At 43.0% G+C, this 17,494-nt stretch overlaps 1 protein-coding gene across 4 annotated transcripts in view; it reads right to left on the bottom strand.

The window, feature by feature from the left end:
* MSL3 (MSL complex subunit 3) overlaps positions 1–17,494 on the bottom strand; it is a 36,127-nt gene that overhangs the window by 15,052 nt on the left and 3,581 nt on the right. For all 4 annotated transcript variants that reach the window (XM_061563737.1, XM_061563738.1, XM_061563741.1 and 1 more), the window contains 5 exons: positions 15,641–15,741; positions 14,126–14,214; positions 13,749–13,874; positions 12,336–12,502; positions 10,452–10,619 (listed from right to left, as the gene is read on the bottom strand). In XM_061563737.1, the coding sequence (XP_061419721.1) occupies positions 10,452–10,619; positions 12,336–12,502; positions 13,749–13,874; positions 14,126–14,214; positions 15,641–15,741 (651 nt within the window). The remainder of the gene's footprint in view (positions 1–10,451; positions 10,620–12,335; positions 12,503–13,748; positions 13,875–14,125; positions 14,215–15,640; positions 15,742–17,494) is intronic.

The raw sequence follows: 17,494 nt of genomic DNA, 5'->3' as shown, positions 1-17,494 counted from the left end.
TTTCGCCCGGACAACGCCAGGTACTTCCTGCTAGTCTTATATATAAATGTACATTTTTGTCTGTCTGTCTGTCTGTGTGTGTGTTCGCACGCTTGCGAAGGATTTGGCTCTCAAACGGGGTGGTTTACGTTTTAAAAAAATAGCCAGGTACCACGCCGTAAACCCCATGGTGAGCAAGCGCTATTCCTTTTTTCCATCCGTCAACTTCAAATTAGTAAAATTAGCGATTTAGTGAGGTTTTTATTTATTTATTACGTGCGCTCGACCATACTAACTCACACAACTTCGGTGGAGGGGACGGCCCCTACAAAGTCACACGTGTTCGGTGGGGGTCAGGGGGACATTTTCTTTCATGTTAAAAATGCTATAAAAATACACAAAACGCCGAGCTAAATTATTCACAGTGTGATGTCCCCCCCACCCCGATGCATGCAGTTACTACTATAGTCGGTAGATGCTACCACTATAGGCCGAAAATATTACTGCAGAACGCGCGGGGGCATTGTGGCTGGGGGGGGGGGGGGAGTAGCAGCCCAGCCCCAGCGTGCCAAGGTGCCAACTCCGCCGGCTGGGCAATCTAGGTGAGGCCGGGACTAGGCCTCACCACGGCAATGTTAAGTACAATTTTCTTGCTTCTTTCGCTAAACTCATGTTGATAGAAATCTATTATTTAAATAATCATCTTGGAAATATTACATTAATAATGTTTGCGTGCAGACAACTAATATTCCTATTCCTTGCTTCTTTCGCTAAACTCACGTACATAGAAAACTATTATTTTAATAATCACCTTAAAAATATTACAATATTTTGGTTTGTGTGCTGACAACGAATATTTCAAAAGTAACTTGGCAATTAATTATATATTTATTACTGTGTCTAAGTCCTTGTGTACGTGAGTCCATGTGCGTGTCTGCGACGATGTGTGTCACGTCCGTGTGTGTGTGTATTAATCGATGTGTGTACGAGTCGATGTGTGTGTGCGTGAGTTGATATGTCTGTGTGTCAGTCGATGTGTGTGTGTTAGTGAATGTGTGTGCATGGTGTATGTGTGTACACAACTCATATTTAACAATTAGGTTACTACATTTTTTAATAATGTGTGTGTCTAAGTCCATGTGTGCGTGTGATTCCATTAGTGTGTGTGTGAGTTGATATGTGTGTGTCAGTCGATGTGTGTGTGTGTTAGTCAATGTAGGTGCGTGGTCTGTGTGTAGACAACTAATATTTTAATATTTAGTTAGTATATTTTTAAATATTTACGTGTGTGTCTTAGTCCATGTGTGTGTGTGTGAGTCGATGTGCGTGTCTGCCTCGATGTGTTTGAGTCGATGTATCTGGGTGTTTGAGTCGGTGTGTGAGAGAGTCGATGTGTGTGTGGTGTGTGGAGACAACTAATATTAAAAAATTTAGTTACAATGTTTTTTATATCTTTGTGTGTGTCTAAGTCCATGTGTGCGTGTGAGTCGATTAGTGTGTGAGTTCATATGTGTGTCACTCAGTGTTAGTCAATGTGTGTGTGTGGTGTATGTGTAGACAACTAATATTAAAAAATTTAGTTCGTATATTTTTTTATATCTATGTGTGCGTCTAAGTCCATGCGTGCGTTGTGAGTCGATGTGTGTGTCTGCGTCGATTTGTGTGCGAGTCGATGTGTGTGTGTGAGGGTCGATGTCTGTGTACGTGAGTCAATATTTGTGTGTGTGTCGATGTGTGTGTGTCAGTCGATGCGTGTGCATGGCTCCATGTGAGTGTGTAAGTCCATTTCTTTGTAGGTGTGTGTAGGTCCATGTGTGTGTGTGTGTGTGAGTCAATGTGTGTGTGAGAATACTAAATAAATTGTGTTTGTGTCTAAATCGATGTGGGTGAGTCAATGTATGTGTGTGTGAAAGTCCATGTGTGTGAGTCGCTATGTGTATTTGTAAGTCGATGTGTGTGTGGGTCGCTTTATTGTCCTGGTCAAGGCCTATTATACCATCAGTAGGCCTGGGCTCTGGCTAGTTCTTCATGCTTTCGGAGTCCCTGACCCTCTGCTCATGATCATTAAGGACCTTCATGATGGTGAGCGGGCCCAGGTAAAACTACATGGCCGGGAGTCAGACCCATTTCTTGTACACCTTTGGGTGCGACAAAGATGTCCTCTGGCGACCACATTATTTAACATCTATTTCAACCACGTAGTTCGTGAAGCCTTCAATAGCTGTACCGGAGGAATTTCCATCTGGTACAGGAGACTGAATCTTTACCCTCGGGGCTCCTCCAGAAACAACAAAAAGCCACTACGAATGGCCACGTGGAATGTTCGAACGCTCACTGCGGAAGAAAGGCTGCCACTCCTCTGCCGGGAGCTGGACCAGTACCACCTGGATCTCTGTGGAATTCAGGAGGTCCGGTGGACCGGCTCTGGCTCCTGCGACCACGAGGGGTGGACAGTCCTCTACTCGGGGCAGGAGACTACCAAACAACAGGGAATGGCTCTTATTCTGAACAAAAGAATGAAGGGGAAGTGGGAGTGTGGCGGTGAGGTGCGGGGAGCTGTAAGCCCCAGGCTACTTTGGGCTCGCCTTCCCATCAACCGGAGGCGAGAGTGGTGGTTGTGGTTACCTATGCCCCCACCGAAGACGAACATTCGTGGAGAAATGCAGGCAAGGCCAATGAGTCAGATGCCTTCCATGACCTCCTGTCACAGGTGCTGGCTAAAGTGGCCCCTCGAGATAGAGTCATCTTGTTGGGTGACTTCAATGCCCGAGTTGGTCATGATGCTGGCACCTGGTCTGGAGTGATTGGAAGGCATGGGCCAGATCAGCTCAATAACAACGGTAGGAGGCTGCTAGATTTTTGTGCAGCCCATGGGCTTATAATTACCAATACGCTGTTCCGGCATCGGCGCATCCACACAACATCATGGATGCATGCCGGGTCCAAGCAAGAACATCTGAAGGACTACATAGTGATAGAACAGTGGATGCGGGCCCATTTCCTTAACACCAGGAAATGACATTATTCCACTCCGGTGGTGGGTGTACACCCAGGACCCCATTCACACCTAAGGTGGCCTGGTCTCAGCTAGCTGATGAAAGTTGCAAGCGAGAATTTTAGCATCGCTTGCGGCTGGGGGTTGGCATCGTCCCCCACTCCTCCAGATGTTGAAGGTAAATGGGCGAGGTTTAGAACTGTGACTCAGGCAGCGGCAATGGCTACTTTGGGTACGCGGTCCCCAGAGATCCTGGCTGAGAGGATGTGTTCAGGATGACTGAAAAAAAGTGACAGGCCCATTCTAATCGTCTCCAGCATTCCACATCAAAGAATGAGGAGGCTTACCGCAGCCTTCGCTCGGAGGTGCGGAAAGCCGTGAGGTGCTGCAAGGATGGGTGGTGGTCGCGGGTTGCTGAGGAGATGGAGTCAGCCTCAATGGCCCGCGATCACAAATCCCTATTTAACTCCATCAAAAATGTAACCTGCAGCACCACACCTATTACCATCATTAGGGGGGAAAAACGGTGATCCAATCTCTGACCCTCAGGAACAGGTTTGCAGATTTGCTGAGCATTTCTGTGAAGTCCTGGGGGAGAGGAAATCCCTCAACATGGAAAACATCATGGGACAAAGAGGGGATGGACCCTGCTGAGGCTGCGGTGCCTAAAATATTGGAGGAATAAGTCACCCCCTGTGAGTGGCAGGTTGAGGTGCCATCTGTTGAGGAAGTACTAAAGGTGATCCAGAGTCTGAGACGAGGAAAGGCAACGGGCAGAGATGATCTCCCAAGCAAAATGCTGAGGGAGGGTGGCGTTTGTGCACAGACTGCCCTACATGACATCATAACAACAGTCTGGACCACTGGATGGGTTCCGCAGGATTGGAAGAATGCCCCTTGTGGTCCCCCTCTTTAAGAAGGGGGACCGTACAGACTGTAACAACTACAGGGGCATCTCACTCCTCAGTGTGCCGGGAAAGGTCCTGGCAAGGATTATTCAACATCGCCTTACCAGGCACGCTGAGAGGCTTGCGGAGCCTCAATGTGGTTTCAGGAAAGGGCGGTCCTGCACAGATGCCATATTTTCTGTCTGTTTTCTACAGCAGAGGTGTAGGGAATTCTAACAAGACCTACATCTCTGCTTTATTGACCTGGTCAAGGCCTATGATACCATCAGTAGACCTGGGCTCTGGGATGTTCTTCGTGCTTTCGGAGTCCCTGACCCTTTGCTCATGATCATTAAGGACCTTCATGATGGTGAGCGGGCCCGGATAAAACTACGTAGCCGGGAGTCGGAGCCATTCTGTGTTCACCTTGGGGTGCGACAGGGATGTCCTCTGGCTCCCACATTATTTAACATATTTTTCGACCATGTAGTTCGTGAAGCCTTTGATGGCTGTACCAGAGGAATTTCCATCTGGTACAGATACAATGGGAGGCTGATCGATGCCTGGGTGCGGTCAAGGGAAGGCTCCCTATTGGTCAACCACATTATGTATGCCGATGATCTGGTAATTTCCGCTCACTCAGAGGAGTTGGAGGCGCTGCTGCTGAAACTGGAGCGTGCCACGAAGAGCCCCATCAAAACTAAGCATCTGCCTGGGTATTTTGTACCAACGGGCACTCCACCCCCACAACTCCCAAATCGGTGATGGGGTTGTGGAGAGTGGCGAGTTTCCCATACTTTGGCAGTGTGCTCATGACCGGCTCCGGTTTGACAGCAGAGGTCTCACTCAAAATCAGTCGAGCAGCATTATCTTTTCACCGGTTGCGTAACGCTGTGTGGAAGCTAACTGGTCTGTCGCTCCGCACGAAGCTTCAAGTCTTCTTGGCGATGGTCATTCCCTCCCTTCTCTATGCTTGCGAAACGTGGACCCCCCTAATGGAGCATCTTCGCCGATTGGAAACATTTAGGCTGGCCTGCCTACGATCCATCCTGGGTTAACCAGGCTGGATTGTGTGAGGAGCTCACAAATTCTTGAAAGCTCTGGGAAAAGTCCCATCGGTGAGCTCCTGCCAGCGGGTGTTCGACACTTCACGTGGCCTCAAGGTGCACATAGCTTGGCACAAGCATCGTAGTGACGTCACCACCACTTAGTGGCGAATGGCGGTTGTTGTTGTAAGTCCATGTGTATGTGTCTTAGTCGATATGTGTGTAAGTCCATATATGCGTCTAGGTCGATGTGTGAGTGTGAGTTGCTGTATGTGTGTACGTCGATATGTGTGTGTAACTCCATGTGTGTATCTAAAGTCGATGTCTGTGTGTGTCAGTCCATGTGTGTGTGTGTGTGTAAGTCCATGTGTTTGTGTGTGTGGGTCAATGTCTGTAGGTATGTGTAAATCAATGTGTGTGTCTGTCTTTTTCGCCCAGGCAACGCCAGGTACTTCCCACTAGTGTTTGTATATATGGATGCCTTGTTTCCATTTTTAACACTCTCCGATGCTCACCAGTTTTTTAACCCCTCACGCAACCAACCTTCTCCACTCATTCCGCCTGCAACCGCTGGGGAGAGAGCTGAAGTGAGGAGCCCCGCTCTATCCACTGCTGGCCAAGACTACTACTTGTATAGCTTGCTCTAAATTTCGATTTAAAGCTTTCGTGACTGCAGAGATTCATCTTCTTGGTTCTTTTGGTAAAGTCACGTAAAATGGAAATAATCAAATAATAAAAATAAAACATAATAAAGTGTGGAAGGAGGGAATGACCATCGCCAGTAGTCTAGGCCAGCAGTGGATAGACAAGCTATAGCTTGCTCTATCCACTGCTGGCCTAGACTACCACTAGTAATAGCATACTTTATCCACTGCTGGCCTAGACGACCTCTAGTACACCATGCCTATTGCATGCACTATCCACTGCTGGCCTAGGCTCCATCTCTATAGCGTTGGCTCTATCATGGCCCAGACTCAATCTCTATAGGATGCTCTATCCACTGTTGGCCTAGACTCTTGTGCCCCGCCCACTCCGTTCTGACACTTGGGCTACGCCCACTTTTAAACCTTTATAAACAGTTGCAGTTAGAGGCTTACCCCCCTTTTCTCCCCACCTGATGATGCCCGCTTGTATTGCGATCGAAACGTGGTAGTTTTTTGTTTTTCTTTTCATTAATTTGAACCTATCTACGTAACTTTACCGAAAGACCCAAAGAATATTAATTCCTGCAGTCACGAAAGCTTTAAGGCAGATTCTAATGTATTAGTCCACGTGCCACTGTGGAATTGGTACCACCTGAGATTTCAAAACTTTAATGGGTGCCAATTTCTTTATATAGTCAATAAAAGTGAATGACGTGATAGCCTTTATAAATGAGCAGCTTATGCGTACTATTTTTATTTTAAGTGTTTTCCTCCTTGGGTGGTGCAAAGAAAATGAATGGTTTTGGCCCATGGACTATATTACAGAAGTAGTGCGGTTAAGGAGTTCCAGACATTTCAGGTCCAATTTTCATCCATGTGAAGTTGATAAGTTTACCTCACTAGGACACCTCCCCCCCCAAGTTCACTCAGATGAGACAATAGCAGAGGATGGGTGCCGACTACACAACCTGGTATTCCAAAATGGATTTAATAAACGCTCACAGAAAGCACTGGCCCCTATGGTCGAAGGCTGAATGAGTTAGGTGCAAATGTTATTTTTTTTTAAACATTACAACTAAAATATGGCAACATGCTAAACTTATGCGAACACTGTGCAAGGTAGAATTATATCAAGACAAAACGTAGTATATTACCTACACTGCTCCACAGTACTATCTATGTTCCTTGTGCCAAATATACGACAGTTTGTTACAGGATCCCTATAAATCCATAGGGTACTGCAGCAGGGCACACTCAGGCCCTTATTGTAACCAATGGTTAAAATATTGCATGGAAAAGAGTAGAAGGTATATATCCGAAGCCTTAATTATGAAACCCAAAATGTATATAATGGAAGCTGTTTTCATTAATATTTGCTTTTTTATGGGTTTTTATATGGTTCTCTGTTGGTGGTGTTAATAATCTTTTCATGTCCTAATCTCGACTGATATTCCTGGCTTCACCAAGTTAACTGGACATTCAAATGCATGAAGACTGTTTTTTTTTAAATTTAAGGGAATAATGGGCCAAGTTATGCAGTCTAAAAAAAAGTACAGGCTTCGATTTAAAGCTTTCGTGACTGCAGGGATCCATCTTCTTGGTTCTTTCGGTAAAGCAATAACATAATAAAAATAAAACATAATAAAAATAAAATAAAATAATTCTCACGACGTTTCGGCTACAACGCAAGCAGCTGTCCTCAGGTGAAGAATGAGACACTACCAAGCTAGGAGCTTATATATACGCTGCGTTGGAGGTGCAAGAGCGCCTTAACAAAAAGAATGTGCATATGAAGAGGAATTTAGCATATTCATGGGAAATGCGTAGGAGGTGGGTGGGGGGGGTTTCATAGTCATATTATGCCCATGCATTATGCAGGATCAACAGCACCAAGGGGGGGTGCAGTAGCATTAACAAAGGAAAAGAATGTTAATAGTATGTAGCTGCAGTTACTAAACAACAACGTAGAAAACTAAAGTATAAACTACATAAAAAACTCAAGTATAAACTGCATAGCACCATCAGTATACTTACTATACTCTACAATAAGCTGAGTTACTAACAGCAAGTAATACATTACAATTCTACGTCGTAAAAATTATATAATATGCTTCCATCTAAACTTTATTCTCTTACATCACACGAGCATACACCGTACTATATACTGCCATAGATAAACCCAACATTAAATTATATACTGTATTGCTATAAACCATGAGCCACTCTGTCTACAGGAAAGCCACCCATACGGATGCTTACTTAAAACCGGATTCCCACCACCATCCATCCCAGAAGAATTCCCTCATCAAGACTCTATATCATAGAGCCCAATGCATCTCCGACCAGGAACACATTGCCAGTGAACTCAAACACGTACGCCAAGCTCTTAAGGCTAATGGTTACTCCGACTACACAATCCGCAAAGCCATCACTCCAACCATCAAGAAGGATCCTGTTGAGGAGCCTTTCAAGACCATCACCTTACCCTACATTGCTGGGGTCACAAAAAAGATCTCCAAAATCCTGATTAAACACAAGATCCAGGTCCGATTCAACACAGTACATAAAATCCGTGATCTGGTACCGTCTGTAAAAGATGTGGTTCCAGACATACAGTACCCTGGCGTCTACAAACTAAGTTGCCTCTGTGGTAGCAGTTACATTGGGGAAACCAAACGACATGTCTCGGACCGCATCCGTGAACATAAAGCGGACTTGAAACACGGTAGGACAAACACCTCAGCCGTGGCAGATCACTGTTACAACTCAGTGGGCTCACATGACATTGACTTCTCCAAGACAGAGGTTCTCTGCAAGCCATCTGGCTATCATGAGAGATTCGTTCATGAGGCGATCCACATATACAAACACAGAGACAATTTTAACCGAGAAGATGGATTCTGGCTTAGCAATCATTGGAAGGACGTAATAAACCATTTGGGATCTTAATTGATTGTGTTCACGTTTACGGTGACTTTCAGACCGCGTTCCACTCACTGGCATTGTATTCTCCGCAGGGAATGGATTCTTTGCTCCGCTGCAAGTTTCCCCCCCACGACTCACCCATTGATACGACGGTCAATGGTACAGCGTATAATAACAAATAGTATAACATTTATATGCTTAATACAATGTACAAAGTAATATATAGTATCGTAATTGTATAGTAAACATATAGCAGTGTGATACACATTAGGGTGAGTAGAATAATACATAGTGTTATATTAAAATGTATAAGGTATAGGGTGGTTTATAGCAATACAGTATATAATTTAATGTTGGGTTTATCTATGGCAGTATATAGTACGGTGTATGCTCGTGTGATGTAAGAGAATAACGTTTAGATGGAAGCATATTATATAATTTTTACGACGTAGAATTGTAATTTATTACTTGCTGTTAGTAACTCAGCTTATTGTAGAGTATAGTAAGTATACTGATGGTGCTATGCAGTTTATACTTTAGTTTTTTATGTAGTTTATACTTTAGTTTTCTACGTTGTTGTTTAGTAACTGCAGCTACATACTATTAACATTCTTTTCCTTTGTTAATGCTACTGCACCCCCCCTTGGTGCTGTTGATCCTGCATAATGCATGGGCATAATATGACTATGAAACCCCCCCCACCCACCTCCTACGCATTTCCCATGAATATGCTAAATTCCTCTTCATATGCACATTCTTTTTGTTAAGGCGCTCTTGCACCTCCAACGCAGCGTATATATAAGCTCCTAGCTTGGTAGTGTCTCATTCTTCACCTGAGGACGGCTGCTTGCGTTGTAGCCGAAACGTCGTGAGAATTATTTTATTTTATTATGTTTTATTTTTATTATTTTATTGCTTCCCTTCTACGTGACTTTACCGAAAGAACCAAGAAGAAAGTACAAGCTGTTCGTCAGATTGCAAAGACTTCAGTCATCTGGGACGTAAATGTTTTAAATACAACTATGAAGCTGAAATACTGCTTGTGGCATTCACAGTTGGGAAGTGCTGTACCATACTAAATCCTCAAATGCATTTCCAGTCATTATCCGTTGTTGATCATCGTTTCATCATAATTTAGGCTAAAATACTTAAAACAATGTGGCCTGTGGATGTTCAGATCACAGGGGAAATTCCTTAGCTGGCTTTGTGAAGGTTCCGCTTTATTTATTAATTCATAAATGACATTCCCCACATCACATTGTAAATGCATATTTTCTATTTGGTTTGAAGGTTCCCCAATAAAGCAAGCTTGCTTTGCGAGGACAGGCAAATCTTTACTGCAATGCAGAGAAAAGTAACACTCATTGGCATTAACACAATTTGAATTTATATAGCGTATAAATGCAACCGCATCCTAGGAAAATGAAGCCGTCAGTGAGAGGCAGGCAAGAGAAAGGTCTTGAGCGGAGTAGCAAGGAAGTTTGAAAGAGTAGGAAGTAGGTGCGGGAGGGTCATTGTAGATATGTGTAGTCGTGAGAGTATCGGTGGATGTAGCCATCATAGTGTGTTGTGGGGTGGGGGTAATTAGTGGTGTTGGTGTGGTTGAACTATTAGTAGTCTCTCTCCCTGGGCCCCAGCAACAGGATGTGAAAATTCCTGTCAAGGCCGCCAGAGGGTTTTGATGTATGGTGAGACTGGGCCAAGAAGACTGAGAGCCAAGGGGGTGGCAGATGAGTGAGGATTGTTGCAGCCAAGTTTAATTTAACTGTGAACCAGTAATGTAAAAATTGTCGTGGGAGATACCAGGCAAGATTCTTGCATTAGGTAATGGGGGACCGAGAGTTGAAAACTGAATTCATGCATCAGTCTGTTCAATATACTGTTAAGTATATGCTTCATGTAGATCACAACACAATCTTACAGGTTTGGAGGCCTTTGCTGTCAACTGCACTCAAAGACCTTGAGCTTGACAAACCTGGCTGTTGAGGAGTCATCCCGTTTATGTTGGTTAGCCGCGGAGAAGAATTTGGACGAGGAGATTTTCTTGAATTGTGCATGCTCCACTCCGTACAGCAGCACCACAGGCAGAGCAAAATCAAACGTGATCCTCAGCCCATCAACCATCTCCTTGCACAGCTCCACACTTGAGTAAGGAAACACAAACACATACATGTACAAGCACACATATCAGCATGCAGGAATGATGAATACCACGACCTACCTACTGGAATGGACACACTCGTGGGGATATTACTGTTAAAGAGAACCGATTTAAGTCATAGTGGCACTAAAGTTGGAGTTTTAGCGAACAGTTCACGTGACGAACACCATGCCCAAACCTTCATGTCCTGTGCATTTTCTCCTTTCCCTGACAGCTATGTCAATGAAAGAGCCCCAGGCCAGGCTCTGGCAGCATTTGTGAGCCATGTATTTTTCGAAGAAAATAACTTTGGTCACAAGGAATGCCTCCCTTATGAATCGATGAAGTGTCACTATTCGGTGTCAAAATTCAAGAGGCAATTATATCTTCTATTGCTGGCGAATGTAGCATCCTCTAATGACAGTATGGGTCATATTTATCCAATGCATTTATACAAGGTATACAAATTGAAAGGTATGTCTTCTTAAATGTACAATCTATTTGACCTTATCATGAGTATAAATATGCATAATGCATTAACTAATGCATTGTTATAGCCATACAGATCACCATTTTTCACACACACATTACATAATGACAATAGCAGATACTTCAACAAAACCCTTGTGTAAGTGTACATCAAGAATCAACTGAGAAACGTATACTTCTGTTTATACATTACAAAGTATATTTTAACTCAGTTATGAATGCAAGCAGCTTACAATTCAAGAGCGATAAATGAGCTGCAATAATAAGTATGTAATGGTACATTCTCACGAGTATTATTTTCAAGAGTGACCTGGTGACATCACTGTATATTATTTGCTGGGGTCAACATTTCAACTGCCACTGTTGCCTTATGATTTCAGGAGAAGACTTTATGAAGCACTACATAAAAGCATTTGCCATTGAATGCTGTGTTCTAGGCCAAACACACAATCTACAGAAAATCCAAAATATTAAATTATGTCCATTTATGAAAATAGTTATTTATGTCTTGGAGCAATCCATTATTAAGGCGGCAGGATAGCATTGACCCGGGGTTAGAATCTGCATCTTCGCTGCCGGTGATGAATTGTTTTCAAGTGTAGTGAGTTAATGATGTCCGCTCATCACCAAAGACTGCCCAAAAAGTTATTGTTAAATTTCGTATTGCTCTCCATTGGGCTAACTTCCAGCTCAGTCATGTGACAATGTCATAGCAAGGCTTGTGTGAAAGAGCTCTCCCCTTAATGTGTAAACACAAAATCCACTTGAAGGATTTTTCTGAAGGCCTGTGAAAAAACTCACTTCCAAGGAATATTTTATGACACAAGGGGCACTGTGCTCTCTGATATTTCCCGTTAGATTCTTTATCTAATGACGTAATGCTGACAGCACAATTGTAACACATTTTCACCTGCTAAAGAACTATCATCTACTACTATACAGTATATTATCAGGCTTCTTTAGGCATAGCCAAGCATCAGTATACACCCATTAAATATAATGTGATGTACGAAGCATTGGACACCACTAACATTATTAGACACTTCCAGGCATTGCTATGCACAAATAGACACATCTCAGCGTGGCCATTAACAGGAGTGATTAGACAAGTACCAGACTCCGGGAGGCAACGGGAGCTGCCTCTAGGCATAACCAGGTATCGGTGCCAACCACGGAGGAATGGCAAGGCACTACTATGTGGCACAGGGGGGGTATGGTGAAGGATCTCACTTCTTCTCGGGCGGGGTGCAGCGCTGCACATAGGCGGGCGTGAGGGGGCTTGGCTGCGCCGGGTGCCGTGGGCGCTCGTTCCCCGTGAAGGCCACGTTGATGGCGAAGTGCTTGACGTAGTTCTCCAGGATGGAGATGACGTTCGGCAAACACGGCAGCTTTACCAACTGCGCACGAGTACACTTAAGTCAGCATCACGAAACAAACCTTCAGGCTAAAGCGGCTACATTATCCACAGAATGCCAACCATTTACCTACGACAACTAACAAATTATATAAGTGTGTTAATGATCGAAATTTACAGAGACAAAAACACCACTGTAATGTATAGAATAAATGCAGTACACAATATTATGACAATTAGTTTTCCCCTTTTTTCTGGCAACAAAACAGATGTTAAAACACCAAACTGAAACATTTTAGAAGGAATCATGTCTACATTAACCACAATACTTGTGGTCAGAATGCAAACAAAAAACACACTCTGGTAATATATGAATTGTCTTTGAAACTGATTGGTCCACACCAGAGACATCTTTCTTTTGAGCCTAGTCTCAAAACGGTGTTAGACCAGAAGACGCCAAAAAACTTAAATTTCGATTTAAAGCTTTCGTGACTGCAGGGATTCATCTTCTTGGTTCTTTTGGTAAAGTCACGTAGAAGGGAAATAATAAAATAATAAAAATAAAACATAAAATACAATTCTCACGACGTTTCGGCCACAACGCAAGCAGCCGTCCTCAGGTGAAGAACAGGGCTGTCGGAAAGGGGCAGTCTTTCCGACGAGGATGGCTGCTTGCGTTGTGGCCGAAACGTCGTGATAATTGTATTTTATTATGTTTTATTTTTATTATTTTATTATTTCCCTTCTACGTGACTTTACCGAAAGAACCAAGAAGACGCCAAAAGATGTACAGCACAAAGGCAAGCACTATCAGAGTAATGAGAGCTCGGGGTGAGCAGCTACATCATGGGATCTCCTTTGCCAGTACCAAAATATGAGAATAGGTTTTCCCCTTTTTTCTGGCTACAAAACAGGTGTTAAGATGTTAATACACCAGCTGTACGTAATATTATTTTAGGGCTTTCGGCACCATTTGTGATCAGAGCAGAGTGGAAGTCCGATTTGGACTTTCACAGACCCAATAAAATTTGACGCTACTCTTTCAGATCTGGCATTGGATTTTAATGCCAGGTTTCTTCCTCAGGCCAGACTTTTTCCACATCATCAGCATTTATTTCTCAGGGATGGTGGACTGCGGGCAGTGAAAGTGCCCTCTGGATTTGTGGATCCCCAGTTAAGAGGGCAGTGTTGAGCGTCACACTTTTTCTCTTTCCCCAGAGTTTTCTCTACAAAACTATTTAAATGAAGCTTCGACATCCAGACAATATGGTTCTGAGCAGCTTACCCACCTTCTTACGCTTGTTGATGAGAAAGCAGTCCTCTTCCAGCTGCTTCTTCAGCGACTCCGGAATCTCGACGACAATTGATTTCGTTTTGGATTCCTCCCTGTTTTTGTCTTCCTCATTACCCACTGCCTGCAAGGGTGATAACAGTTAAGGAGCATCTAAGGCAGGGGTCGTCAACCAAAATAATAAGAGACACCTTTTTCGAATTCGGTACAAAACTCAATATTTCAAGAGCCGCAATGCATGTGAATACACACGTACATAACGTCACGAAGAAGTCTGTAAAGAGCTGCATGCGGCTCTGGAGCCGCAGGTTTCAGACCCCTGATTTAAGAGAAAAACCCTAACCCGACACAATATTAAGGGGCACTGGCACTCACATTCATATCCAAAACATTCTCATCCTCGTCACTGCTGTCCTCCTCCTCCTCGCTTGCATCCTCTTCCACGTCCGAGCTGCTGCTGAATGCTGCAGAGGCAATGATCTAGTCAATGCCTCTCTGCCACGTTTGTGATTGTACAGTTCTCAGGAAATATGCTTTCTGAAATATGTAAAAAAATATTTTATGTATGTTTCTCTTCACCTCACGTGCATATATGCATAAAGTAATATAATACAAACAACGTAAACCTGCCGGGAAGTACCGTAGTGGAGTGCTCGACTCGCAAAAATGAAAATCCCAGCCATAGGACGACTTATCCCATCGTCTCCCAAGGATTAAAAAAAAAATTGTCGTAAATAAAGAATGGTTATCATGTGCCGGAATTATCTCCGAGTCCAGGAATGTGTAACTTCCACTATTGGCTCAGTGGGGATAACAACAGATGACAACTGTAGCACGTTCTCTTCATCGCGCTTATGCTGACTTAACTTGACTGTAATGCATTATTCATGAAGATAGGCTCTTATGATGTTCACTTTTGAAAAAAAATCCTTTCAAGTTTATTCTTACTAAAAATGACTATTTAGTTGTTTTTCGCAAGAACTAAAGAGTTAAATATCACTTGGATTCTGTACTTTCAGGAACCCAAGGATCCTTACTAGGCTGGTTTAAGGCTAAAATTACACCAATTCAGCAATAAAAAGCAAGCACCTCGGGGCTTATGTATAATTATCCTAATTGTAACCAAACAGTAGGTGGCTGCAGTATTTTTGAAGGTCAGAGCTTAATTTTGAAAGCCACATGGTTCTTTATCAGTTCCCCACAGCTACTGTGCCCTTTCTCTTAAAAGCAACTTGACCCCTTGTCGGTGCCTAAGCTCATTTCATGTTTCCCATCCGCACCTCTTTCAAGTCTGAATTGAATGTCACACTACACAGGTGGCAATGTGCATTTTGGCCAAGACGACGTCCCGTAAAACAGTCTCTGTGTCTCGGTAGCTCTTGCATGAAAAAATAGTGGCTTGATCAACTGTCACGTTGAGTTAAAATATGGTAGGCCATTCATATACTCTAAGACTTCCTATATCAGGGATAACACATTTATGAGATGTATTCACTTATAATGCATTTTACGTTAACAAACTGTTACGGACATAAATATTGTAAAATGTAGGCCAGCTGACTAACTCCATGAGTGTATTAATTAAACCTACATTAACATGAGGTAATTTATTTAACAAACTCTAAATCCCTATGGTTTCATAACAGTTTGCATGCAGAACGAGTACTCAATAAGTGGAGGCTGGGTAGAAATCTGAATAATTTTAAGATTGTGAATTCAAAGTCTGGTTAGGGTAAACTCAGCTCATTATCACCTCCAGAGTCAATACATTTTAGTAGCACTATTTAGCACAAGCTCTTGTTATAAAAGTATCCTATTTTCACTATTGGATCCCAACCAACAATTGTGCTATGTACATATTTGTGTGTGTGCAGTGGGTAGGATAATTACAGGCTTCCTCTTCTTCTTGAAATTCAGCATCAGTTGCCACATTTTTGAGCACAGAATCAACACCAGGGACGTGGCAGCGTCTCTTTTTCCCCTTCTTTCTCCTGCGGGGAATAGAAATCCTGTAAGCATGGCTTCTCAAGAACTTAGGCATGGCTGTAAACCAGGCATGGCTGTAAACCAGGCACGTACCATTGCAGGGGCATTAAATTGCATTTCATCTTAAAGTCAATGAGCCAGCAAAGAGGCAACTGTGTACAAGTACTCATGCCATAGAAATGTAAGCCAGATTTCTACTTACTGACTTCACAGGCTCAACACCAGCTTACAATGAACACCTTGTGCATTCTGTCGTGTCGAAGATAAACAATCAAATGTGATTGTTGAAATGTTAATTATGGATAATTAGGTAAATTAATAAACAGGTGTCTGTTTCATTTCCAAAATAAAAACATTTAACTCACTGATAATGGACCTTCCAGGCCAATATATTCCAACAGATGTTTACACTATGAGATCTCTTTTACCAGTGGCAAAATATAGTAGTAGGTTTTTACCCTTTTAAACTGGTACAAAACTGACACCTTTATTCAAGGCATCATGTTTGCAATAGCCACTGGTAAAAGAGATCTCATAGTGTAAATGCTTAACCCGAGCTCTCAATACTCTGATATTGCACTGTGTTTGAGTTGTACGCCTTCTGGTGTCATCTGGTCCAACACCAATGGGGACTAGGCTCTAAAGAAAGCCGTCTCGGGTGTGGACCAATCAACTTCAAGGACAGTGCATACTATTATCATTATCAGAGTTGCTTATTTTTATTTGCTTTTTTGACTACTTGTGTTGTGATTATTGCAAACATGATGCCTTGAAAAAAGGTATCAGTTTTGTACCAGTTTAAAAGGGTAAAAACCTACTACTAGAAGATGTTTAATCAAAACAAACAGTAAAATTTGTTTATATGCTATCAAGGTGCATTCATCGGGGAAAACACATTGGTCAACAAATGAAATGTCATTTTTTTGGCAATCCATCAAATATCTTTCCCGTTTGTTTATTATCTGGCAATCCATCAAATATCTTTCCCGTTTGTTTATTATCTGGCTTGGAAGGTCAGTCGGAGAGCGAGCGGCTCACAATCCGAAGGTTGCAACTTCAAATTCTGAGGTCCAAAAGATGAGTACCTCAATGCTCAATTGATCAGGTAACCTCTTTGGCTGAATTTTTGTTTATTATTGATTAGCATATAACTATATTACAGTAATGTACAGCTATTTTTTCATCCAATTATGGATGAAGGCCTTCATAGTGGTTCTGGACCATAGTGGGTGATTGAAGGAGAGGAACCCTGGACCAGATCAGACATCACTTGCCATCACTTGCCACTGGTGTTAGCTTAGGCCAGGAATCAAACTGAGATTGCTAGGTTCACAGGAGAGTGTGCGAACCACTGCACCACCACTCCCCCCCCATAACGCTATCACCGGGTTAAACTTCAACATATGTACATGTGGAGCCCTTTGTCTATCCATTGCTGACGAGGGCTTTCCGATGGCATGAAAGCTGTGGGGGCTATTTGGCCACACTTCTCCATCGTTAGCCACATCGCAGAATTTTTTTTAACAGGTCCGACGCTGCTGATGAGCTGCACTAAGATCGTTAGTGCATGTTGGTGAAGGCCTGGAGGGTGCATATAATTGGGTAATAGGGATCTTTCATAACATACTAGCGCGAAGTACCCGGCATTGCCTGGGCGAAAAAAATATTTTAAAACTTCTCTTAAAAACCTTACATATACATACACACATACTAAGTTATTGTGAAAGCCCGGTGGGCCGATTGTCCATTTCTCCACCA

The sequence above is a fragment of the Lethenteron reissneri genome, chromosome 32 (genome assembly GCF_015708825.2).
Source record: "Lethenteron reissneri isolate LAM-NWPU_2019-01 chromosome 32, ASM1570882v1, whole genome shotgun sequence".
In the NCBI taxonomy this organism is placed as follows: domain Eukaryota; kingdom Metazoa; phylum Chordata; class Hyperoartia; order Petromyzontiformes; family Petromyzontidae; genus Lethenteron; species Lethenteron reissneri.
Note: the sequence above shows the minus strand (reverse complement) of the source record. Positions and strands in the feature narration are given on the sequence as shown.